At 35.5% G+C, this 27,518-nt stretch overlaps 1 protein-coding gene across 1 annotated transcript; it reads right to left on the reverse strand.

The window, feature by feature from the left end:
* Positions 1-918: 918 nt before the first annotated feature.
* On the reverse strand, positions 919-27,149 carry hop (tyrosine-protein kinase hopscotch). The gene is made up of 22 exons (XM_073086800.1): positions 26,660-27,149; positions 25,865-26,016; positions 21,726-21,884; positions 20,787-20,964; positions 19,138-19,292; positions 18,309-18,401; positions 17,949-18,068; positions 17,101-17,252; positions 16,334-16,468; positions 15,742-15,869; positions 15,423-15,559; positions 14,446-14,643; positions 13,362-13,512; positions 12,360-12,498; positions 11,781-11,858; positions 11,466-11,578; positions 9,495-9,737; positions 9,013-9,165; positions 8,371-8,544; positions 7,561-7,733; positions 7,111-7,260; positions 919-6,619 (listed from the first exon to the last, which is right to left on the reverse strand). Exons 1-22 carry the CDS (start codon positions 26,897-26,899, stop codon positions 6,481-6,483), a joined length of 3,360 nt encoding a protein of 1,119 aa, XP_072942901.1. The 5' UTR covers positions 26,900-27,149; the 3' UTR covers positions 919-6,480.
* Positions 27,150-27,518: the final 369 nt, after the last annotated feature.

Raw genomic sequence — 27,518 nt, forward strand, 5'->3', positions numbered from 1 at the left:
TGATAGCTCTTTTTTGGTGTTTTGTTTAGAATAAAAATTTAAATTATTAATGGATAGGTTTCTAATAGAATATCGAAATTGATTGCGCTATTTATTAAGACAAAGATAAACACCAAAGTACGAATATTTTAATCCAGTTTCTATTGGCTTATTATTAACGAAAAGAAGGTACTATTATAGTAATACAATCACAATAATTTGCAAAATAACATAATATATTTTTTTGAAAGGTTTACAATCCCTTAAGTATGTGAAATGACGTGATCTGCTGAAACTGACATTCTAGGAAGGAACTACGTGATAAATAAAGACACTTTTGTTTCAGAACAATTTTGATAAATGTCAATTTATTCGAGTTTTATGGCTTCAAATTTTGGCACCTCTCGGGTGCCACCCGCCATACACAAAAGAAATGGCATGGCACAACTGTTGTGCCATCCGCACGGAATCGGTTAACAGTGAAGGAAAACATTGCCAGGAAACCTGCACGCCTAAGTTCTTGTAGCTAATTCTCCAGTCATATAGACATTTGTGTGGTCTGTTACAAACACTCATCAATCACTACATACGCTTGTCTGAACACATCCGAAACCTCCAAGTAAGCCTGCCACATAAACAGTGTAGCCACTGTCGTAATATCTTGTGCAACAGGAGGCATATGTCTACAATATTCTAACATAAAAATGTTTAGTCTGCGTCAGTTTGACGAGACTATGTGGTACTAAAATATAAAATTGGTAGATGTTGTTTAAAGAGTTCATATTTAAGGAAATTCAGGTGGATTTTAGTAGCTTAATTTTTATTTAAAAGCCCCATGATATGACTCTTAGCATACCTTAGAAAAAAATAGTGTCACATTTTGGTAAATGTAGTATCATATAGAGATATAATTGTTCAAGAGGATAAATAAAAACGAAATTTATAATGTCCCAATTATTATTTAATATGTAAAATTCATGGCAAATAAACAGACTCGACATAATTTCGCTCAATGTAACACACAGTTTTATTGTATAAATAACTAAATAGATAATAATATAATATTTAAAGAATAAATGAAGATATTTTTTATTTCAAGTTATAAATATGAACAAAGCTCATCAAAATTCAATCATAACAATACAATTCTTATTAATAACAAAAATAATAGCCAACTATTATTGCTTGGAACATTATCTCTGTCATTCTAAAAGGATAGAATAAATAAAATAATGTTTTGTCTTTGTCAATGGCATTTAGGAGGTAAAATAAATAATTTATAACTAAATATTTATGTAATACATTGTTCGAAACATCTTGTCCTAAATTATAAACTTACTTTTCATACACTTAAAATTATTATACATCTAGGTACCTATATACAGCAGTAATAGACACATAGTAAATAGTAAAATTTATCATTTCACTGAAAGCACTATTTAAAAATCATTTACAATTTTATTTTCCATTACATCGATTTAAACACAACAATTACACGGATTCCTACTTATAAGTAGTCATGATATAACACTGAAAACGGTAACGGGGCAAAAATATATAAAAACGGCAGAGCATTGCATAGAAAAGCGATACAAAAGCACCAACGTAGTCCTACGACTTAGTTTGCGTGCGAGTCACTTACTCACATTGAAATCGCGGGCACGGTCCCGAAATGTTAAACATATAGCATTGAAGTGATTACATACAAAACGCGACATTTTATAAAATAATTCAGGCAATTTAAATTTCGACGTTTGCGGTTGCTATCCCACGGGATAGCGGGATTATAATTCCCAAATTAAGAACAAACAGCTGGCAATGTGACCGCCAATCACGAGACTGCGACCGCACTCGCGTCTGCGAGTTCCCTTTGAACAAGCATTTACGGCAATTAAAGGCATAAAATTAATTCATAATTTATTTTATAAACTTCTAAACATACTAGTACCATAAAAAGCACCAATTTATAGTATAATGATACTAGTAAAAATGTTTAAGTTAAAAAAACTTAAATAGTCAAAAAACGGTATAAATATATAGAAAAGTATAAGCTGCCAATTGTGTTACCATGTAGTTTCAAATATGTTCCAAATGAATAGTTAACGATTAAATATTGTGAATATACTCCCATTTAAGCCTAGTGGTAGCCTAATGGGTAAGAAACTCGGGTTCTCGATCGAGGGGTCCGAGTTTCAAATCCCAGGCACGCACCTCTGATTTTCCGAAATTATGTGCGTATTAGTAATTAATTATCACTTGCTAAAACGGTGAAGGAAAACATCGTGAGGAAACCTGCATACCTGAGAGATTTATAAAAAAAACTCAAAGGTGTGGGAAGTCTACCAATACGCACTTGGCCAGCGGCGCGGTGTACTATGGCCTAATCCTTCTCATTCTGAGAGGAGACCCGTGCCCAGCAGTGGGAGAATAATGGGTTAATGATGACTCCCATTTAAACCAGAACACACGAGCAAATGAAGATTTTTTGTGACTGTACCTTGTAATAAAAATCGGTAAATAGACGAGCAATAGATTAGCAATACAGCAACTTCAATCCTAGTATGCCACTGAAATCAAAGGTTTTTTGAATTGAAATAGCAGACAAGTGTATAGTCCACCTGGTCCACTGTCGCCTAAGGACATCCGTAACATAAAGCCTTCCACTGAATAGCAAAAATGTTTCATGGTAGAGGTGTACTCGAACTATACTCCTACTACCATCTTACATATTTGTAGAATCAACCACCTTACACATTTGTAGTGTTAAACTATCGTTTAAATTTTAGGATGGGATGGATATTTTTGTGTCCTATATCCTTTTACTTCTCTCAAAATCTCTGTCGTAATATACGTAACGACAAACAGTTTAAGAACTTTTTAATCAAATAGAATAAGAGTATGCGCTAACTAATCATTGGAACAAATGACAGCGTGTATACAACGTGCAGTATATTCAACAAAAGTGATACTCTAATAAAAAGCAAATAAGGCCAATTATCTTAGCACCGCGTTACATTAACACCTCAGTCTATTTAATCACAATACCGAAATCAAATCACATTATTCAATCATCATTAAAATTCAAGTTTTACTCTAAAATATATATTACAATAAATTCTATGAACATTATTACAAATTTCAGTGTGAAATAGTCAATGAAATATCCAATAAAACTAATTGTCACAACAGTGATTGCATAACTTATAATAACATTACAAAAAAATATACATAAATCGTTTTATTACACTTACACATAGGTACTCTTAAAATAAATTGTTCAACCCCACTAACAATTACATTTAAACGATAATTTAATATCATCTTTGGTTTAATATTCAAAGTAATGTTTACATACATTATAAAACTTGTCAAAAATGCGATTTACTTACATACCATACTTAACTTTTCGAAATATTATTTGATCTGATTATACAGACACGTGATTTAATAGATTATAATCAAAATACATAATGAATAGATTGCAAATATTTAATTCATATTTGCGGCATTTCTCATTTGGCCAAGAAATAACCAAACAATAAAGTCAGGCGTTACAAATATTAGAATGCAAAAAAAAATAAACCAAAAATATAATAAACATGTTTCGATTCAAATTTTACTGCATTGTTTCCAATAAGATTAATTGCAATATTTATTGATAGTATATCTAGTTACAAATTGATTTATTTTAGAACTGTATGCATTACTAAACAGCCTATTATGTGGAATCTGTCAAAAGATAACTAAGTTTAGAAAACATATTTTCGTAATTTTGCTATTACAGCCATTATTTGTAACAATGTAAATTATATAAACAAAATGATTTAACGTGTTTATATTAAAACCTCGTCCATATTATAAGCAACATGGTTACAACAAATTATCCTAATAAGGCTTTTTTACATTATTACCAAATTCATATACATACGTAAAATATATTATTATGAAACACCTTCATGACCATTTGAGAATGGTAAGACTAGCAAATTTAAAACCTCACCGTAATCTCAGAAATAACGCCTACAATTGACAATAAAGAACTTGGTACAATGATCTACAATAGGCAAGTATTCTTTTAATCCAATTTATATTTGGTCAAGATTAATCGCATCATATAATATTTGTTTAATTTAAAGTAATTCATTTTCAATCACATCTAAATTGTTTAAAATAAAATTGGCCATATTTAAATATATGATGTGGTTTTCGTGATTTAACAAAATCTTCTCGAATGAAGTGGGCGAGAAAATCGTATGCGATAAAATATCTTACGCAAGTTAACATTACATAAAATAATCTTTACTTCACACTCATTCGAGAAATTCCTTATAAACCTTGGGATAATAAAGGTACAAAACATGCAATATTTACTATAATAAAACTCGATTGCACTAAAACAATAATATTAATATTAATAATATATAAAATCCAAAACAACATACTATTTACAGGTTAACTACATAAAGTTACTAAGGCAAATGCTGTAAGGAACCACAAAATCGTACATAAGGTATATACACAATACATTCAAGTATACTCCTACCACTAAGCTATGCACAAAATCTTGCAACAAGCATATAATAGCTAACATATACAACTATGAAATAACTATAAAAATCATGTGATTTATGAGATACAAAGAGTACACATGTCACCATATAGGTGAATAATTTATTTTCATATAATTTGTCCGTACCTATACATTTATTGTATACAATAAAGACAAAGATATTGTATATCTATTAAATTTCAGAAAGTTCGTAAGAAAATTTAATCGGTATTTAATTGAAACTCACGCCCAATTCGTGTGCGTTTACCTTTTGCTTTTTCTAAATTATCAGTAAATTTTGTTTACCAAAGAGATGACACAAGCGCAAAATCAGTACGATCAATATACCATATTTTAGTAATACATTTACTACAAGGAACAGTTTCAAAATTTTACATACGGTACGGGCAAGAAACTCGTATGCTATACCCTAATCGCACCTTAATTTAAATGGCAAAATTACGCTTAGTAAATCATATAATAAAACCGCTATTTTTCTGTATGTAAGATACATAAGAATATTTTTTTCTATACATATACTATACTACGCGATTTGCCTTTCTCAAACAAAATGCTTACGTTACAAAAAAATCTTCGTAAAGTAAACAAAAGCTCTTGTAAACTGTAGTCGCAAATGATATTCGCTTTTCAACGTTACTGAATAAAATATGAATTTCTACTTTTTCTAGTAAAGTTCAAAAAAGTTGACTTTAGTCAGGTTCCAAAATTGTAATCTTGTAATTCCGATACTTACCTGTGTTTTTTTTTTCTATTATTTAGATAATAATAAGTAACTGTATTTTAAGTAATATAACTGTAAAATTTAACATTTTTTTCAGAATCCTATCTACTTCGTTGTATTCGTGTTTTGCTTATGGGACGGAAAAGCTCAAAATTGACATTGACATAATACATAAATATATTTCAAAAACACGTGGACATAAAAAGCATTCCCTAATCGTTCAAAATATATACCTACCTATAAATAAATCGTTAATAAATATCTGAAATAACAAACACGTCAGTAATTAATTATTGTAACAAATTCTAAATATTTAGAGTCCAAATCAATTCGTTGGTTTTGTGTTTATTTAGGAGTCTATATTTTCTTATATCCGCGATCGCATGTGTTGGCGAATGCAATACAGATATTATATTTATGAAGCACACTTCGCGGGCTTCAACCATAGAGACGTATAAAAATGGCCGCGTTTTGGTTTATTACGTCATTCGTTTCCAAATTCGTCAAAACATAATCTCCAATAGATCATAATAATAAGTTAATTATTTACAAGAAATGTTTTTATTTTTTATTTTTTCTGTCTCCTAAAAAGTAGCGGTATGGTATACGCCTCTATGGCTTAGAGCCCACGACTTGTATAAAAATGGCCTATTCATTTGTGCACATTATATATTTTTATTAATATTTCAAGCCAATGCAACCATTGTCTCTTGTCAATATTAAAGTTCAGTAAAATGATAAGTATTGCCAATTTTTATCCAGTATAATAACGTATTTTCATGTTTGGCAAGGTATGTATCTGAAAATTATCAATTATATCTCCCAAAACTACTCCAATCCATGTATTTGTATACCAATGTCTATCGCATTCGTATTCAAACAATTTAAACATGGCACACAGGGAAAATGGCCTAACGGAAAAAATTGGCAACACTTCCCATTCTATTTCAAACCAACAAAAATCCATAGTCTCTCGTCAACGTGTGACGTCACTTAACGAATGACGTCATAAAATCTGTCATGTGTAGTTGCAATCTCCTCTTATATCAATCTAGCCATACAGAGTCAATAGTTAACTAGCAAACAGGCTTTTCTTGACATAACACGAGAAAATGTATTAATGGCACTTAATCGGACCATTTAAAGCAGGCACAAAACTGTGACCTCTTGTCAAATAAGTAAATGCAGTGATACAACCGTTGTTAGGGGTTCATTTGTATTCGTCCATGAATCTCTTGCACATGTGAATGAGGTCAATGAACTTGGGCCTCATGGTGGGGTCTAAAGCCCAGCAGTCTTTCATTAGGTGCCTGAATATCTCGGACGGGCATCCCTCCGGTATTTGGAAGCTGTAATGAAGAATTAAATTAGCAACTCGTATTATTATTAAATACCCTTCGTGTGTGAAGCTAAAGTTCATACCACTAGGTAATAATTATTATATCTATTTCTTAGTATACTATATTTTTGCAAGATAGAAGTAGCAAACGATCATGCAATCCACCTGATGGTAAGTGATCACTGCCATCCATGGACATCTGTACCTATTCCATAAACAACAGGGGTTCTATCGGAAGTCGATCACAGAAGCGTTGCCACCCCCGAGAAGATGGTCGATTCATATGTAAGTCAGTCGGCATCCACACCCCTCCAATAATACTCAAGAACTACTTCACGCTAGAAATGGATATTGCAGTAGTAAAGCCTTCGACCACCACCCAAACAATCAGCCGGTATCCACACCATCCACCGAAGCTCGAAAACTGCTTCACATTACAAATAGGTGTAACGGTGGCCCGCCGGACTAGAAGTTTGGCGCGGTCTCTAGCATACTGCTTACCAGGAGGCGCGCTCGCGCGGGCGCTCGGTGTCGAACTTGGGCACCTCCTGGCGCGCGCGCGTGAAGATCTCCCACGCCGTCACGCCGTACGACCACACGTCGCTCTTCGTCGAGAAGTGCCACGGCTCCACCGCCGACTCCGGCGCGTACCTACGGACGCAACCGATTCATTATAGCCACTAAAATAATATACAGTGATTTTTTTAAGTGTGCATGTCGTGAAATCCGAAAGTATAAGGATTACGAATAAATGAAAAATGCTTAGAGGAGTTACGAAACCGATTTCGATGAAAATTAATACTGCATTATTAGATTTTTTTTTATAAACTAATTACACTAATCGGAAATCGAACAAGTTTCATTTGGCAACAAAAAAACAAACTTGTATTACGTTTACGTTAATTAAACTTGTACGTTATTCCTCCACCATCGAGTAGGGTAAATACTTACCAATTGATAGGCAGCAATCGTTCAGTTTTAATCCTATACGCGTTCTCCTCCTTGGGTATGATCCGTGCTAGGCCGAAGTCGGATATTTTGACGTGGTACTTGTTCACCACGAGGATGTTCCGAGTCGCGAGGTCCCGGTGCACTACGTTTTTAGCGGACACGTGATCCATGCCCTGTGAACAATTCGTAAAGGAACTTCATCAGCCATAGCATTTTTTTATTGCGGCGGTGGATCAGAGTTTGAAAGGAAAGCGAAAAATTGTAAGACATTTCCATAACAAGGCCTATATATTTTATTTTTTTTAATAAAGGTGATACAAATTCTACACGTCTCTAAGTTATAACACTGACACACTGTACCAACAATGTTAAGAGCTACTGTATTCTGGTTTGAAGGTTGTCATAGAGACATTTACTCCAGGTGATCCTCTTTTATCCTCAGGGGCAGCAATGCATCGGCGACTGACCTTAAATAGAACTCCAAAATTGATTTCACATGTCCATAAGTAGCATTTATTACCAGCAGCATGCGCTTTTTTCCTTATTTTTTCTTTTAGAATATAGAAATAACAAACGAGCAACCACTCATTTGGCATAAATAGGCATTATTGGGCACGAATATGACGTTCGTGCTTCCAGAGTCGAATCATAAATAGTTATACCAACTTTGTTGCGAGCACGTGTAGTCATACAAATTGCTATGGCGACGCGATTCATTTCTACATTCTGAGCGGACTACCAGTCTTACGCGGACTATACAAGATACAACAAAAAAGTCGATGTTTTAACCATTTCGAAGTACCCACTCACCGTAGCAATATCCCTGGCGTACTTGAGCAAATGTGAGATCCGAAGCTTATCCCCCTGAAACTTGAGGTAGTAGTTGAGTGACCCCTCCTCCAGGTACTCCATTACTATGAGCACGTCCGAGCCGTGGTCCCACGAGTAACCCAGGATCTCCACTATGTTGATGTGTTGTAGCGACTGTTGGAAAATAAATAACATGATATATTTGAACGTATATAAAGTGCCTAGATTTAATTTGTACTAAGTTGTAACATAAATATTTCCTTAGTTTCACACAAAACATAACATCCCATTGTCATTTATATGCGATCATATCCTCCTGGAACCCTCCGCGTTATAGATGGCGACCGTTGCACTACGTGAGTTGCTATAATAAATAATGTAAATTTGTAGAAATCAATGCACTATTACATATCATTAACAAGCAGACTCTCAGATAAAGGTCGCACGTGTTTACGCCCAAACGCACATCTTACCCTCATAAGTGTCACTTACATGCTATCGTTTCATGCACATTAACATCATTCATGTATGTGTTTGGGACACGTGTGCGAGTGTGTCGAAACTTCTTCGCACATGTTGACGCGCGACAGGAATAACATCCTACGTCGCATAACAAGATGAATCTATACTTTAACTGTTTACCTTCATAATTTCGAGTTCGTTCTTGAAATCTTCATACAGACTACCGTTCCTTTCAGACTCTTGCCTCGTTAATTTTTTCACAGCCACTTCCTTTCTTTGAGATTCTTGATTGTCGCGCTCCATCCAGCCTTTGTATACATGTCCATAGTTACCCTACAATATTGATAATAATGTTTTTATCTACATGGTGTATGTTATTTTATATTTATGTCTATTAAAATGTATTTAAAAAAATACATCATTTATATTGAGTGAAAGTTCTTTAAAATAAAATGTAGATTATTATTTATTATAGTTAAATAAGTAAATTCAATCGGTTGAATTCTTTTTCAAATGTAAGAAAATGCTATCATATTATAGATTCATTCTCATTTTTTTGATATAGCGTGATTAAAGTAACCTTGAAAAATATACACGAAACAATCCATACCGGATTGTTTAATGCTAAGAAAATTAGAGAGAATAAGAGAGAGATAACTCACACTGCCAATCTTCTTAGTCAACGTGACGAGGTACGTCTTCCCCTGCGACACGATGGACTCCATCAGGCGGGGGGCGGAGCCTCCGAACTCTCCGTCGTCGACGCCGGCGCTGGCGCGGCTGCTCCGCCCACACGCGGAGCCGCCCCCCGCCCCGCTCCCGGCCACGCCCCCGCGCAGCGCGTACGTCAGCGCGTTCATGCTGTCCAGCGACACCGAGCTCTTGCTGTCGCCGAATTGACCGAACTGTGAACGAATTGCATGCGATAAGTTGGTCTGTACCAGGGTTGTTGCTGATGCAGGTTTTTACTAGATCAGCGGATGCTGATGCTGATGCTGATTTTTTCAGATTAATATCAGCTGATGCTGATGCTGATGCTGATGCTGATATTTAGAAATACTAAATATAAATATATTTTATACTGAGGTATTTGTACGTCCCTTACGAGAATAGTCTGTTTAACCGAACTCACAAAATGAGGCGGTTTATCAATTCGACCGTATATATGTTATTTTTTATGTTTGTTCGTGAATAACTTCGTAGTTTATGAACCGAACTGGATGATTTTTGTTTTGTTGGAAAAAAAGATATTTCCAAAGTGGTTCCATTATTGTCACATTGTCACATTATAGTGGTTCCATTGGTTATCGTAAGGGCGACTAGTGCGATTATGATTATTATGATTATGCGTTTGTAAGATTGTTAGTATGTCATCACTAAAAAGGTGAAAAAAAAATAATTAAAAAATACAATCGACTTCCATGTCACTACAAAGCAAAAATCAACTGAAACAAATTTTGGCTCAGCACATATCTCTGAAGCCGGCGCTCATATTGAACACGCTGTTTGCGCCGTTATCCAACGAAAGATATTTAGTACCGACTTCAGAACCATGTACCAAACCAACATCCACTTCAGCTCCCTCCACTCTGCAGTGACACAGAAGTCGGCATTTATTTGTTTTTTTTTATTTTTACAAAATACTACACTGTGCCGTATCTTTGTTCAATAACGAAATATTTGGTCATATTGCACTTTTCACTGGATGTGGCATTATGAATTGAATACATAATTCTGTTATTGATTGATTGAACTATGATCGAAAGTCATTGATGTCTGACCAAATTACGTTGTCAATACAATCGAATGATTATTTGATGAGGGAACAAGTGACAACTTATGTTTATAAACCGTCTGTGATTGGCTAAAACTTCACGTGATTTAAGCTCGGTCCCGCCTTCAACGAACACGTTACAACTTCAATATCAGCATTAAAAATCAGTTCTTTTGTTGCGGATGCGGATGCTGATGCTGATATTTAAAAGAAAGCTGATAATCAGCGGATGCTGATGCTGATTTTCGCAACAACCCTAGTCTGTACGTTATTCGTCATAATCCTCATTCTTCTATTACTGACTCACTATTGAAGTTCCTTTTAAAATAACGGCACATAAAATAACGGCACAGAGCAGATTCGTTTAATTTAAAATTTATTTAGTTGTACAGAAATTGCTAGAACCTAAAATAACGGCACAGAGCAGATTCGTTTAATTTAAAATTTATTTAGTTGTACAGAAATTGCTAGAACCCTTTGTACTTCGTCACTGGCGGCATTATCGCCACACTTCTTTCCGCCTAATCACAGGAGTGTTAATCGCTGCTGTGTTTGAAGAGTAACATAAAAAGAGACATACTTTTACGAGGCGTTCCAGCTTGGTGCTCAGAAGTACCAAGTATTTATTGCCAACCTCGTTTAGAAATCTAATCTTATCTAGGGTCGATTACAGATGTTAATGGACGGCAGTAGCAACTTACAGCCAAGTCCACTAGAGGAGTAAATTAACAGGACTATTACTATTATCTATCAATATACACAGCATCCGTGATCAAAACAAATGACTCCTATTCAATCTGGAACGAATCATATTCAAATATTCATTAATGGTATTGTCATTGTGATTAATAATACTCACTGGATTATCATATTGGTCCGACAATGTGCCATTCATAGACGGCACACTGGTATCAGATATTAGGGATTTACTACTCGCGGCGTCACTGGATTCGCTTGGTATAAATCTATCACCTAAAACAAGAACAACAAAAATTAATAAAAACAATAAAAGACCTTCCTAATATTATAAATTTGACAAAATGTTTGTTCTACTGCCCGGATATAATTAATCAACTACTATTTTAATTTTTATATTGAGGACATAATATACAAAAGAGTTATTTGGCAGATGTGGTGATTGAACAATGAAAGTAGATATAAAAACAATACTTACTAGAAACAGTATCTGCGTGCTCCATATGATGATCCAAAGGTATATTCGGTTCCTCATATTCATGGAGAGGTACATATTCTGTGAAGAGTATAGATAATAAAATGTTATTGTGAGTACCATAATATAGACATTAATTTTATCGATAAAGTAATCTTTCCATACAAACCACAACTATATCTTTCAAATAAACTAAACAGCAACAGTAAGTACTACGATTCCGCTATAAGGCAGAAATAGTTAAGTGAATGTGTATATATGTTACACACATATATTAATGAAAACATACTCATGTTTTCATGAATATATGTAAGTGCGTGTGAGTGTTATTGTATGTGTACGCATGTGTGTCAAATTAAGTGTGATCGTGTGAGAGTAAATGTATGTTTGCGCATGTGAGTGTACTTATGTGAGCGCGTATGATTGTGAATGGATGTGCGTTCGCATGTGTGACTGACTGCTTGTTTGCATTCGTTTATGAGTTTGTTGCGTGTGCTCACTGGAGGCGTATTGTGTGCGCCACCCACGTGCGAGCTTGTTTGTGTGTGTGTGTACAGGCCGCGTGTTGTGTGTGTGTGGTACCTCTGTGCAGCATGTGGTTGACGTCCCGCATGATCTCCTGCGGGCGCGGCGGGTCGGGCTGCCAGCAGGCGCGCGCGAGCGCCCAGATCTCGCCCGGGCAGCGCGCCGGACGCAGCAGCCGCTCGCCCATCGTGTAGCTCTGGGAACGACACGACATATCAACAACCGTAGCTTCCGAAACACATTGAAAACTAGTCCTTAAACTATTATATATTATTAGCTGACCCGGCAAACGTTGTTGCCATATAAATAAATAAATTTTAAGGGTAAACAACCCTTATCACTTAGGGGTATGAAAAATAGATAGTAGCCGATTCTCAGACCTACTGAATATGCATTTAAAATTTGGTGAAAATCGGTAATGCCGTTACGGAGGAGTACGGTAACTAACATTGTGACACGAGAATTTTATATTTAAGATTTGCACCCTCCCTATTCTTTTAATTCATCCCCTCTAAGCGATAAGACCGTCATTTGTATTGTTTAAAATTTTATGTTTTTATTTTGTGTTCTACTTTTGGGTACAATAAAGAATATTATTATTAGTATAACTTTTTTAAGGGAATCAAAATCTTTACTGGTCTGAGTTGTTCTACGTTGCGTTTTAATTTCTGGCGATTGGGTTTTTTTATCATTTTTTACCATCTTATTGACTTTTACGTCAGCCCTCATTTTATATATTATGTATCCACTATCATTCCATGGTTAGACGAAAAAAGGTTTTCCGAAATATTATGCAAATATTTGTAATCTTTGGTTCCTTTAAAAAAACTTACTACACTTACTTTGCCCGTTAACTGTACACGGGTGAATTAATAAGTTATTATGCCTAACAAAATACAATTATTTCACCAACATACCTACTTAGACATATTATTGCTCGGTAAGCCCTACAAACTTAAAAATTGAAAACCTTAAACAGGTATATTAAAGAACAGGTATATTAAGCTTATCAAACGAATAAAATAAAATTTGTATGCTCAATGAGAAATATTCACTTACCCTTGCAGTTAATACAGGATTGGTGTCGTTGGGTGACTGGCCGTAGGAAAATATCTCCCACAGCGTAGTTGCGAAAGCCCAGATGTCACCCAAGACGGATCTTTTCGCGAGATTCATGTCAGAATAGAACTCCACTGGGATCCAGTGAACACTGCAAAAAACATAAATGGTTAAATAACATGCAATTTGCATTCGTATAGGTATATTTAGGTTGTAGACCGATAACGCCGTACATAATATTAATTTTTTATACTTGATAGCTCTGGTTACATTAAAAAGCAAATAAATAAAAGTAAAAAAAAATTGTCGCTTCTGTCCCTCACTAAAAAATCTCTGAACTATTTTTCTAAGTGCTCAAAAGACACTATAAATACTCGTCAAGTTGACGAGGTTACGCCCGTTCATTTTCACAACGCCACACACCTTTAACTGCAGTGTATAAGACGCGCGCGACTGTAGCCTGTACACAATGATTCTGCTAGTAGGGCCACAGTAGCTTAATGGCTGCGTATAGAACATGTCCCACAGCGGGCGCGTCAGCCTAGCGCACACCTACTACAAGCATAATAATATACTTCGTACCAACAGTAAGGGCACACTAACACAGCTATGTACCCGTGGACGAGAGCTGGCAGCGGACGGGTGCCGGGGGGTCCCGCGCTGTCCTCGTCCCGCTAATATCTACATTTTGCTGTTGCAACGCGACTCATTTGTATATTTAGAGCGGACTAGAAGTTTTGCGCGGATTCTAAGCCTGTACGTAATATGATTAATTTTTAAATTTGATGGCTTTGATTATACTAAAAATAAATAAATTATTATAAAAACTATTATGACTCAAGTGGAACCACCGCCACATTTATTAGAACCTAATAACAGTAGTGTTAAACTCTGCTGTTGAAGAGGGTGGGAAGGGAGACATACTTTTCTGAGGCGTTCCAGCTAAGTCCTCAGGGGTAACGGCGCATCTGCGGCCGGCGCATCTGTGGTTAATTACAGATTTACATGGGCGGCAGTAGCCACATACCATCAGGTGGACTACATGCTCTTCTATAAAAAATCCCACTCCGAGGGCGGTACTCACTCGTCCTGCGTGTAGGGGCGCAGCGAGGGCCCGGCCAGCTTGACGGCGGCGCGCTCGGCGAGCGGCGCGGCGAGCAGCAGGCGGCGGCAGCGCAGCGCGCCGTGCACCACGCCCGCCTCGGACAGGTCCCACAGCGCGCGCGCCAGCCCCGCGCACACCTTCTTCAGCTGCAGCGGCTTCACGCGCTCCGGGTTCTCCCTGCGACCGACGCGGACACGTTATGGGCGATCACTCTCGACGCAGCAATGTGAAAGGCACCGCTGCCGCGGCGGCGGAGTAACAGTTACCCTTGTAAAGCCCGCTCCACATTCTCGCGAAAATCTCGCGAGAACACAAGAAAAGCACGAGAAACGAGAATGTGGAACCGATACGAATCAGGTTTTTCTCGCGTTCTCGCAAGATTTTCGCGAGAATGTGGAGCGGGATTAACGGTTTGTTCAGTTTACGACGGGACTGTGGTGCTCCGCGGCGGCAAGAAAAGTCATCGCGACGACCCCATGTATATTATAGCCTTATACACGTTACATACACACATGTAAACATTTATATTTGCATATTAACACGTACATATCTTGTTACATTATAAGCCTATATTTGAGCCCCGAGTGCTCCGACCCGGACCAGCCGAACCAGTCGAACGCAGGCAACGAACAGCGGGCAACGGACAGCAGGCAGCGAATAGCGGTTAGCGAACAGTGGGAAGCGGGCACGCGCCGCTTCCAGCCGGCATCGACACTACGCACGTCTCATATATAATCTCAATTATAACGGTCATTTTTAGGCAATATACTAAATGGTGAAGAATCACCATCTAGAATGATTATACATTATATTTCCTTACGCTGGTACCGTAATGTGCTACTCCTTAGGATCAGGGCGGCTTGCGAAACCATTGCTAATACTTACTTATTAAACAGTGATCTTATTTAGACAAAGTTATGTAATATACAATAACATGTTGCAGTATAAAAACTAACCTGAGGTATTCATCGAAAGGTCCATATGGCAAGTACTCCAGAACCATAGCAGTTGGAGAACTGAGCGTCACTCCGTACAGCCGCACGATCGAACTGGATTGCACACACGCCCACTTGCTACCTAACTCGATGAAATCCTGTGAAATTAATGAAAAGTTACGAAAGATGATGAATAAAAATTTACGTATGTATTGTGTAAGTTTTTTGTACGTAATAAAGTAACGTACAAAAAACCGGGTGAATTTTTTTCTTTTTCATTACAAATAAATATAAGAAATAGAAAGAGCTAAAGAGTTATAATTACTTTGATGAAAATTACCTTCAAATAGTCTGTTGCTTTTTCACGCTGTAGTGTCTTAAATGCAACTACTAATTTCTTTGTTTCGTCCAGCCTCCAGAGGGCTTTGTATGTAGCTGTAATATTAGCTGAGCCTACTTTTTCAGAACCTGTAAAAGTAATCAAAAATTTAAACAATCATCATTTTTTAAGAAAACCCTATATAAATTGCCTTCAGGAATGATTTTAGTGCATTAATAATGCCAAATTTCGTGAAATTGCAAATTTATGCAAATATCGCTAAAATGCAAGACAGCGTTCTTTAATCTTATAAAAAAAATCCAATGAAAGCAGTATTAAACACATCTACTAGATTAGACATGCATTGTTACCCTTCTAAGTATGTTTGTATTCATCATTTATCTATGAATATGCGACAAGAAAAATAGGAGTATTTTCTTAGATTTTTTTTCAATAATTAAGGTCAAATTAACAGAGCTTATCACAGACAAAAATTATAAGATCATCAAAACTGAATATTACACCTTTATTAAAATATCGCCACAGTGCCACTCATTCGTCAAATAATTATTTTTACTTATGTGTATTTTACATGTATACTTGAAAACAATACCTGTATACAACAAAATGTCTTTGTTAGGCAAACAGCGAGGACTCTTGTTATCCTTGAGTATCTCCTGCAGCTCCGCTTGGTCGATACGCACGCCTTTCTTTACCGGCTCGCCGCACAGTAGTAACTGAGATTTGTCTGTAACAATAATGTAGATCAAATTTGTTATTTTATTTACCATCACAACAATTAAGAAGCAATTACACAGAATAATTACATAATTACATGTATGTATGTATGTAATGTAATTATGTAACTATAATTTAGCAGTTCCTATTATTACGTTAAGCTGATTAATAATATAAGTAAAAAATGTAATAATTTAAATTTAATAATTTAATTTAATTTAATACATAAAAATTGTAAAACTGTAAATTGTAAAGATGTAATGAGCACGGAATAAAAGGCTTTTTTATTTTTTATTTTTTTTATTTATTTTACACAGAATAATAAAAAATATTTAGCAGACTTAATATTTATATTCCATGTAATCAATGATTCGACTTAGTATCGGTTTTGATTTCCTGGTCTAGAGAAATCCAAGTCTAGAGAAATTCACACGTACAACTAATAAGATTTAGTGATGCTTATTAGTAATGCTTAGGTTTTAGAATATCTGACCTTAATATTTCATATGCCCTTTACACGCATATTAAATCAAGATCTTTTTAATACCAATAATCTGAGAAATTCATAAAACGTCAATTAAGGTTTTGAAAAAGTAAACCCTTGAAGCTTATAACATAGCTGAGTAGGATGACAATACATACCATATTCAGATGGAGGTATACACTCATTTAGAAAAATCCTGCCTTCAGGATTTTGGTGACAACTGACTAGCCTCTCAATACTGTAATACTCCTCCTTCTCGTTGAAGACATAACCGTGGCCTTTGAACTCCATCTTGTACGTCTCTGTAGAGCTGTAAATTTAAATTAATAATGATTTTAACATAGATTGGAACAAAACCCTATGTTCATGATGCAAAATGCAATATGTGCATACTCGAGGGTTTTATTTCAAGTAATCATCAGTAACATAATTAACGATGACAAAGATAAAACCATAATAATTATAAAAGAAAATGTATATAAAGTTTCGTAACTGGCCGAACGATAAATCTACTAAGATCGCTCCCTGTAACATAATATTATGATCACAATCTCGAGCTTGGATGACCGGAATTTGTTTCATCGACTTGTTAAAATTTTTAGATGAAGACTTCCAGGTTAAAAGTAGACGCATAATTCTATTCATTGATAATTGTCCCGCTCATCCGAAAGGTATTGAACTAAAGAATATCAAGCTTGTTGATTTACCTCCAAATGCGACAAGCAAATAACACCCGATGGATCAGGGAATCATAATTACCTGATTTGATTAATCATATGGTAATCAATAAATGCATAATTGATAAGTTTTATTTTCCTTATCCCGGTTAATACGCTTTCTCGCTTAAGACGCATTTTTGGTTGGGTCCCTATGAAATCGTCTTAAACGGGTTTTACTGTATTTGGTTTTGTTAGTATGTAAACGTTTTATCTGCCCTATCATTTAAAAACACGTTTTTAAAAATATGATAATTTCACTACTTGCTAATTATAAACGCAATGATTACCTATTTTTACTACAGACGTCCAAATAATACGCATTGTAATCATCTTGACACTGTCGTAGAATGTAGCAACCATGTTTTTTCCCACGTTTCTCGTCTAATTTTCGGTATGAAAATGCACCACTGGAAAAATAAAAAAATGATATACTTCTGAATAATAAGGACCTCGTGTGTATTTTAGAAATAAAAACATGAAAATAAGCTAAAATATTCATAATTTACGGTTACATACACTATCGGCATATGTTTTATTTAGAATTATTATTTTTTTGTAACTAATAGGTACCTATATAAATTTAGAAAATGTCAATGCCAAAAAGAAGAAGGATTTTGTAAATATTAAACATTTAGTTTTATTCGTACCCAACGGGTCCATGGCACTTCGTCCTTTGCAACTCTTTCAGAGATGGAGTCTCGTCATCTTTGGATAAATTGAATGTCCATTTCACCATCAGCCTGTGAACAATAACCAACATATTAACGTACACATCGATTACTATAGGTACAATACAGGTCAGCGAGGATGTCGCTAAAAACATTAACAAGGAACCTATCCTAAGAATTAAGGTTTTTTGTAAGATTGAAGTAGAAAAGTAGTATGTAGTCCACCTGATGGTAAGTGGTCACTGACACCCAAATAGATCAACATTACAATAGAGCTTATAACCGAAGCGGATCAACAGAAGCCCTGATGACTAAGACAGTCGCCTCATAACTATGCAAGTCAGCAGATATGTACAACCCTCCACTGAAAATCAAGAACTGTTTCGCGCTAGGGAGTTTTTGAAAGTGGTAGAGCCGTCTGTGATTCGACTCCGGCGGCACTATTTCATATTTACATATTTCCGCCTTATAACAGCAGTGTCAAGCGCTGCTGTATTCTGGTTTGAAGGGTGTGGTAAGGGAGACATACTTTTCCGAGGCGTTCCAGCTTAGTCCTCAGGAGTAGCGGCTCAACTGTGGCCGACCCCAGGTAGGAATATCTAATCCTATCTGGGGTTGATTACAGATGTCCATGGGCGACAGAAGCCACTTTCCATCAGGTGGACTGCATGCTCGTCTGCTACTCCTATATTATATTTAAAAAAAACTAAAGTTGGGTGTGGTGGTACATCCCTGGTCGAACTACACTGGTTCTACCACATTTCATTTAAATGCGCATATATAAAATTGATTTGTAATAGATACTTACCTATAGTAACCATCACAAACTGATATAAATGACGACAGTTGTTCGTCGCACTTAAATTTGAAAAACAACGGAGTGCCCCGCCTCGATACCTCTAGGGAGTTGTCACCATTCCTCGTTAAGTATATCAATTCTTCTATAGTACACACGTGAAACCACTGAAAAGTAATTTTATACAAGGTCAATATATTGTATGGTTATATCTATACGAGAGGTAAACGGGCTACTTGATAGAAAGTAGTAATTGTCGCTTAAGGACATTTGCAACACCAGAAGAGTCGCCAACGCATCGCTGGCTTTGGAAAAGAGCTCTTTTTGCACCTTTTTTGAAGAGCCCTAAGTCATAGCGCTCCGGGAATACCTAAGAAGAAAGTTCATTCCACATCTTGCACGTTCGTGGCAAGAACGTCCATGCAAACCGAACCGTGGAGGACCACCGCGAGTCCAGTTGGTGAGAATGGAACTTCATCTTACGGCAAGTAGTGCAGTGCGTTAGAGGAATGATGACAAAGGCACCAGATCAAACAGTTCCCGGGAACACTTACCATTGTAAAGTAATATTTCAAAGTTACTTTTAAAAAGTTAAGTAGTCTACCTGTTATACTATTAAATTTTAAGGTCAGATTTGCAAAGGTTAAATAGGATACAAGCGCCGTGACTTGACATAATGAGCGTAAACATTTCTTACGCACAATTTTTGTGCACAACCTAAAATAATCTAACCAATGTCTTAATATAAGAAATAATCAGCAAAGTAATCGTTTCACATTAACATTCGAATAATACGTAAGTAAAAGTTCCCTTATTTTTGACCCCTTCTTCCTATAGAAGGAAGAGCATCCACATTTTTCGGTGATAAGATAAGAAAGTACATAATCACCAAACGTAATGAGCACGCAACATTTTAAACATAGGCAAACATGTCTCAATGGATGTTATCAGTTTTGACTGGACTATTTTATTTTTAAAATTAGTCAACCTTATAAAGACGTGCAGGAAAAAGATGAGTTTAATTCTAAAAACATTACCTAACGGCCAACTTCAGAAAAGTAAAAAAATACAAATACCTACCTTATTCAACACTACTAAACATAAAAATATTTTATTCAATGGTAATTTTTACAGGTTTTGGAACTTCCATGACCTACCACTTCTTTCCGCCGTATTTCATTATGAAGAAGCGGGAAATAACTACGCAAATTATCTTTTTAAGATTTATATGATGCCAACCTAAGCTAATACAGCATGTGGAGCCGGAGTTACTTTAGATCTCACAATTTTATCAGTCATTCATGATATGTTGTGGTATTTTATTATATTAGCCAATATTAATAATTCAATACAAAAGCCACTTAAGATCCCTAATAATGATAAATACGAAGTCTCCTCTCAGAGTGACAGGGAGGGATTAAGGCATAGCCCACTGCGATGGTTAAGTGCGTAATTGGTAGACTTTGAGAGTTTTTTCTTGAGAACTCTCAGGCGTGTAGATTACTTCGCGATTTCTTCCATCACCGTTAGAACGATTGATAATTACTTCTAACACAGTTTAAAAAACACAGCTTTGCCTGGGAATCGAAGCTTGGACCCATTTACGAAGATACCCAATTTCTTCAAACCTTTATGACTAACAATACTCAAATAAAACTCACGTCTCTCTTCAATGTATTATACAATCTTATGCCTGGTTGATGGGGGTGAAAGGGTGCCACGATCAACCGCACCGGGACCACGTCAGCTCCGTTCTGCCACATCACATTGTCATATTCCTCCGCTAAATAGTTAGGTGCCAGACCATACAACTGTTGTAGGTAGAGATTTTTTATGTGGCTGAAAATAGAAACAAAATAATTATTTTAGTACATTTTTCGGAAGCTTCTAGAACACTCTACTCTAATATCTCTTCTCATAAAGTATTCCTACAAGATACGCCAGTTTTATAAAATATTCAAATTATACGACGGATATACAACCATCATATATAATGATGGGTTTTGTTATACTACAATTGCCCTCACTTTTTTAGTCGCCACTTAACGCTATGGATTATCCCATACTGGACTGTTATGTTGAATCAAATGTAAAAATATCTCACACCAACCTCTGATATAAAAAATATTATATAATCATAGTAATCAATGGTGACCGAATACATTTATTTTTTAGATTGACTGCATGTTCCTCTGTAAAACAGTACATACCAACAGTATAAACAATAGAAATATTTATTTGGTATCTAAGCATATAATATTAGCATATAGATAATAAAACAATGCAAATATGCGATTGCGCCCATCTGTAATACAGGTTATTGAGGAAAAAGTAGAGATAAAATATATAAATGGCTTCTGTGAACGATGCGTTTTGTGGTTGGTCTCCTTCCCTAAACTTTTCGCCAATTATATTACAATACTTTTCTTCACCGTGAAATAAAGTAATAATATTTCTTTTAATGCCCAACAGCGTTTAAGACCTGCCTGACATACGAACTCTAGAGCCGTAGCATGAGATGCAAAATTAAGATCACGACACCACCACAGCTTACATAATTTCAGGTATCAAACAAACAATAGCAAGATAGTAATACATACTTCACATTATGGCCAGCAGAGCAAAGTGCGGGAAGGTAGTGATGCGCGTATTTCTTCGGAAACGGTCCATGCTTCTTCACAATAACTTTGGGAATATATTTCTTGTAGTTTTTCACTACATCATTCAGTGGTAACTTCTCTTCAACAATGGCACGAGTCCTGTGTCGTAAGAAAAAATAATAATCATTTAGTTATGTTTATTTTTTTACCCGAATGCCAAGGAAAGGTTATGTTTTTCGCGCGTATCTTGTATGTTTGTCTTTCTTTATTTGATTCGATCTTACAAATTCGTTCTGAAATTTTGCACATGGGTTTGTTATATAGCGTAAATAAGTACTAAGAAAGGCGTTTTGGAAATTCCACCCCCAAGAGGCTAAAATAGGGAAAAACAGTTTTTTTATAAATCCTTTAATTTTGAAACAACTACTATAAAATTTAGTATTTGGCTTCCTGGGTAAGAACAAGGACACACCTATCTATCTCCTCCCAAAAATCAACCTCGTAGAGGGTAAAATAAGGGTTAAAAGTTCATTTGAACAACCGTCAATTTTGAAGCAAACACTATAAAATGTTGTATTAGGCTTGTTCGATAAAAATAATGAAAATCTACCCCTAACGGGGTAATATAATCACCGGATAGATCTTTTATAGATCGTAAATGGTGGATTTTTTTGCGAATAGTAACACGTTTAAAAAAAATACCAAACCTATCGAGTAGGGTATCAAAACAAAGGAAATTAAAAGGGTAGATTACACATACATATATATGTATATATTACATCGAGATGACTGTCTGACTAAATGAGTAGTTTTGCTGTGTCAGAGATCAACGCTAAGGGAAACCGCTGCACTTTAGAGTGCTGGAATTTTACTCATAGGTTATTTATATAGCGTAAATGAGCACTACGAGGATAAAATAGGATAATATTGTTTGAACATCTTTTGATTTTGAAGCAGATACCTACTATGAAACTTTGTATTTCGCTTTCGGCATACAAATAATATTTCATTAGCCTTTCCTATGTCGTGGGTACCATGGACACACACAAAGATAAATACACAAACACTCAGAACCAGAACGTAAATCAAAATTCATTATTCATATATCTGTCTGGCCGGGGATCGAACCCGGAGCCCACTGCGCGTCAGATCGGTATGATGACCGCTCCGCCACGAAGGTCGTAAAAACTTTCTTGAATATCAGCCGCGTAAATGTGCTATGATTAAATGTGTGTATTTAGATTTTTTAGAAAAAAAAATCTATTGAAGATAGGTAGACAAATAAATAATTTCAAGTCCAACAGGTTCTCATTCTCAAGGTCCTTAGCCCGACCAAGCTTTATGTTGTATAGATTATCATAAATTACAATTTGACTCATCACCTTAACGTTGCATTATGTGACAATTTCACAGAATATTTATTCCTACGCCGTTTTTTGGTTCTTAAAACTTTACCGGTAAAATGGTGTTTTATTACTTATGCTGTTTGGTAAGTCGTCATCATAACGAAAGTAACTTAAATAGATTGACTTAATATATACATAATCTAAAAAAGCATAGTGGCACTAGCAAACATGCTACTCTATCTTCAAGGACCTGCGATTTGACTGTTTTCTGACGATACATGCAGCGAGCGTGACTACACCACTAAAAAGTTTAAACGCCTGTAATAGCTACTTTTCGACACTTGCTGCGATTAATAGGACCGCTTAAGCGCGCATTTCGATACCGCGACCAACGTGCAATCACGAAAACGCGTAGCGTAAACCCGTTGCAAAAAGTAGCTATAAGGTTTAGGAACCACCACCACACCTATTTCTACCTATTAACAGCAGTGTTAATCGCTGTTGTATGGAAAGGTAGACATTTTTTTTTTTATAATATAAGAGTAGCAGACGAGCATGCAGTCCACCTGATGGTAAGTGGCTACTGCCGCCCATGGACATCTTTAATCAACCCCAGATAGGATTAGGTATTCCTACCTGAGGTCGCCCACAGATGCGCTGCTACCCCTAAGGACTAAGCTGGAACGCCTCGGAAAAGTCTGTCTCCCTTACCACACCCTTCAAACCGGAACACAGCAGCACCTAACACTGCTGTTATTAGGTAGAAATAGGTGTGGCGGTGGTGCCGCCGGAGTCGAACCACAAAAAGTTCTACCACCTTCAAACATACTTATCCAAGACATACTTATCCAAGACATCCTAATTAGTTCTCAGGGATAGCAACACATCTGTGACCAACCTGAGGTAGGAATCTATTTCTATCTGGCGTTACAGATGTCCATGAGCGTCAGTAGCCAGCTTGACTACATGCGCATTTGGTATACTTCTTATATAAAACAGCTAGTCTGCTACGGCCGTAAAACGAAATTACGAAATGTATTGTTTTAACGAATAACGTTTAACGATTTTACTTGTTGCATTTATGATTTGTGTCCATGATTTATACTCATACATTTAAATGTAAAACAATGTCAAACAGAAATCATACCAGTTGATTAATTGTGATACCCATTGTGCTTACAAAACAGGTGATCAATTAACTTTTAATAGTCTATTGTTTCCAGTAATTGGCAGACTTGATACATTCATAACACTATATTTAACATAATAAATTTGTAATTATTAACATTAATATATTTATTTTTAAACAGTCTCCATCAACGCAGAAATTAAGTAAATTTTCACTATATTTAAAATTTCAACAAATTGGTAAAATTTCATGGATACTTTTCAAATGTCAGAAAAACTTTTAATATAATTTTAGATTATTTTTAACGACTCCTCAATGTGACAGGGCATAAAAATTAGTTCATAATGACAATCAGTACCCAGTAGTAATAGAAAACAAGGATATTTTGATTAACCAATGCGTGGGAAATACTCTGGGTACCCCTAAATCAATATATATACTAAATACTTAATACCAAGGCCAATGAACTCAGCAACTAAAGAAACCACATTAATACCAATTATACAAGATACTAAAGATACTACAAAGATACCATAAAGTAAAAAAAATATTTACATTTAAAATACTAGGTCAGCAATTATGGTCCCCTATAATATTTCATTTCAAAAGCAAGATTGAAACAAATTAGGGCTTATAATATTAGCTTGTAATTTTAAATTACTAAATGGACAAATAAGACGATTTAAACAAATAACACATTCTTCACCAATCTTATCTCTGGTTGTAAAATATGTTGCATAATAACATACTATGCAATATATTTCTCAATTAGACCATAAAAATCTTAGTAACCGAGCCAAATTATATATGTTGTCGTTCATTATGTCTATGTTTTTACTATAAAGTAACAATAACTTTGTAATACATTATAATATGCAGTATTTAATTTCTGTGTTAGTGATAATCTATCCTCAGTTGAGCATCTTCTTTTCTTATCTGAGTATTATTTAACCTATGACATTATTATTGATAAAAACTATTATGAATCATGTATAATAGATAGCATAAAGCAATAAGCGTCACATGTTCCATTTCATGACATTTATCAATTTCATATTAATTAAACAATTACTCGCAGTGTGCCTTTGTAGAGTGGATAAAAAGGTCTTATAGAACTTTACTAAATTCTTAGTAAAGTTAGAACAGATTTATTTCAATTTATGAGGATAAGAATTAGAGGCTCTTTTTCTATGTACATTGCAAGAAAGTTGGTAAAGCTGTTTGTTGTTAATTTAAACATTATATTGATTATACAACCTGGGATTATAAAACTATACCTATATTACAAGCAAACAATAACCATTACAAGCTAGTATCCTCTTACAGTCCAAAACTATAAGTAATGTAACACATTATTTGGTCAACTCAATTTCAAAATTAATCAATACACGTCATTGACTATCCCTGTGGCGGAGCGGTCACCATTTGAGTATGACAAACAAAGGGTTCCTAATTCATTACCTGGCCAGACATTCAAAATAATATATATAAATTATGAATTTAGGTATCTGTTCTAGGTCTGGATATTTGGGTATTCGTCTTTGTGTATGTCCATGGCATCCACGATACAGGGATACCTAGTGTGGGACTGTGAGTTTAGAATACATGTCAGAATTTTAACATAATATGCCTAGTGTAACATTATTATTAATATATATACTCACATATCAGCTATACCAAGCCCCAGAAGCTCCTGCTTATGTTCTGGATACTTTATTTCTGGTATTTTGTTGTCATTAACATCATTCCTCGCTTGTTGGAAATAGTAATCATAAGTGGTTTCATCTAATGTTATCAGCAGACCAAGTCTTGGTACCTGTGGGCCAACATCACATAATCTATGCAACATCAACATAATCAACATAACATAATTATGGCCAAGTATTTGACCAATGATTCTAAGCAAGCAATATCAGCCGCTGACTAGAATTTGTTATTAATAACAATTAATCTATCCAACATTCGTCAAAGTTTAACATTTTCTCGTAAGTAGAAATTCCCAAAAAATAATATTTGTGAGATAAAACATTTGATAGATTAATTTTTAGTAATAGATATTAAACAAGACCGAACAGTTAAACTTTTATTGCACCATTTCATGAGTCTCTTATCAGATATTGTATTTTACATGAAGTCTCTGTATTGAATTATAAGTGGAATAAAATCAACATAAACTTTGAGAATTCTCAAAACATCATGTTTTATGTAGACATATAAGTTTGACATGATTACAGTTAAATTTATGAGACATGTCAGGAAAGCTAATTGTAGTCAATTGGATAATGACCTGAGATCTGATTGAATGAAGCTCTCTCGGACAATTTATTCAACAATAACACATGCAGTTAATCCTAATAGGAAATGTATTTAGTACAAGTCTGTTGACAATATAACATTACTTCAATCATGTTGAAGAGATAAAAAACACAATTTGGAAGCTACTAAAGGATCGTACGTACCTTAAACCGGATTCTAAGTTCATATTCCCTAGAGCTGGAGAGAACTTTGCTGTTATCTTTGAGGAAATAGTCCGTACCCTTGATTCTGAGCGCAAATAGAGTACGCGTTAGCGGAGGTATGTTATGCTTCTTGCACAAAAATATGCACAGCTCCTCCGCAGTATAAGTACTCGAACAGGGTATTATGTTGGGTGTCCGGTCAGTCACAACCGACACCTTGACTGGCTCCATATCGGCCATCGTTTATTTTGTAAACTTGCGCCGCAGACTAGACGCCAACAATCATTTCATTTACACCATCTAAGTTAACACGTAAGAGAGAACGTTTGAAAGCTTCTTCATTATTTCATTCATCATGTATTACGACCACAATAACCCGTGCACATAATAAATCAATGATTGAATTAAATACATAGTCAAAATGTTTATTTATAAACCTTTGTAAGGTCACCACTACCACTACAGCCTTGCACTACGATCACAGAGTACTTTTGACTGCGTTATTTAGATAAAATAAAGTGAGACATTAAACAAAAATGTTGCCAGGATGTAAACCAAATAGAATCTTTTCCTATCTGTGAAGAATACCATAGAGGCATACCTATAATATTATGTACTCTTTGAGTACTCTTACAATATTCCTACAACTTGCCTACAACTTTGCCAGCACGCCCACAACATCAATGGAGTTGAGCTTTGGAGTTGAGTTCCATGGAGTGGTAGAATTAAAGAGATCATATGGAGACTTTTTTTGCAAAAGTATTCACTTGTAAATCTGTAAATAAAAGCTCAAAAACCCCCAAAAAATGGCGCTAGTGAACCAAAAGAGTATGAAATCAGTTAGCAGCAGTTATAGACA

Source organism: Epargyreus clarus, unplaced genomic scaffold, assembly GCF_041222505.1.
Source record: "Epargyreus clarus isolate Ecla_fem2 unplaced genomic scaffold, WU_Ecla_fem_2.2 ptg000024l, whole genome shotgun sequence".
Classification (NCBI taxonomy): Eukaryota; Metazoa; Arthropoda; class Insecta; order Lepidoptera; family Hesperiidae; genus Epargyreus; species Epargyreus clarus.

What these genes read in the sequence shown, in the direction of transcription:
- hop (XM_073086800.1), bottom strand. Translation starts at nt 26,899, where the DNA reads ATGGCCGATATGGAGCCAGTCAAGGTGTCGGTTGTGACTGACCGGACA. An exon ending in ATAATACATTGAAGAGAGAC is followed by an intron (nt 19,293 to 20,786) that starts GTGAGTTTTATT and finishes ATTACTTTTCAG; the next exon opens with TGGTTTCACGTGTGTACTAT. An exon ending in TATACCTCCATCTGAATATG is followed by an intron (nt 16,469 to 17,100) that starts GTATGTATTGTC and finishes TTATTGTTACAG; the next exon opens with ACAAATCTCAGTTACTACTG.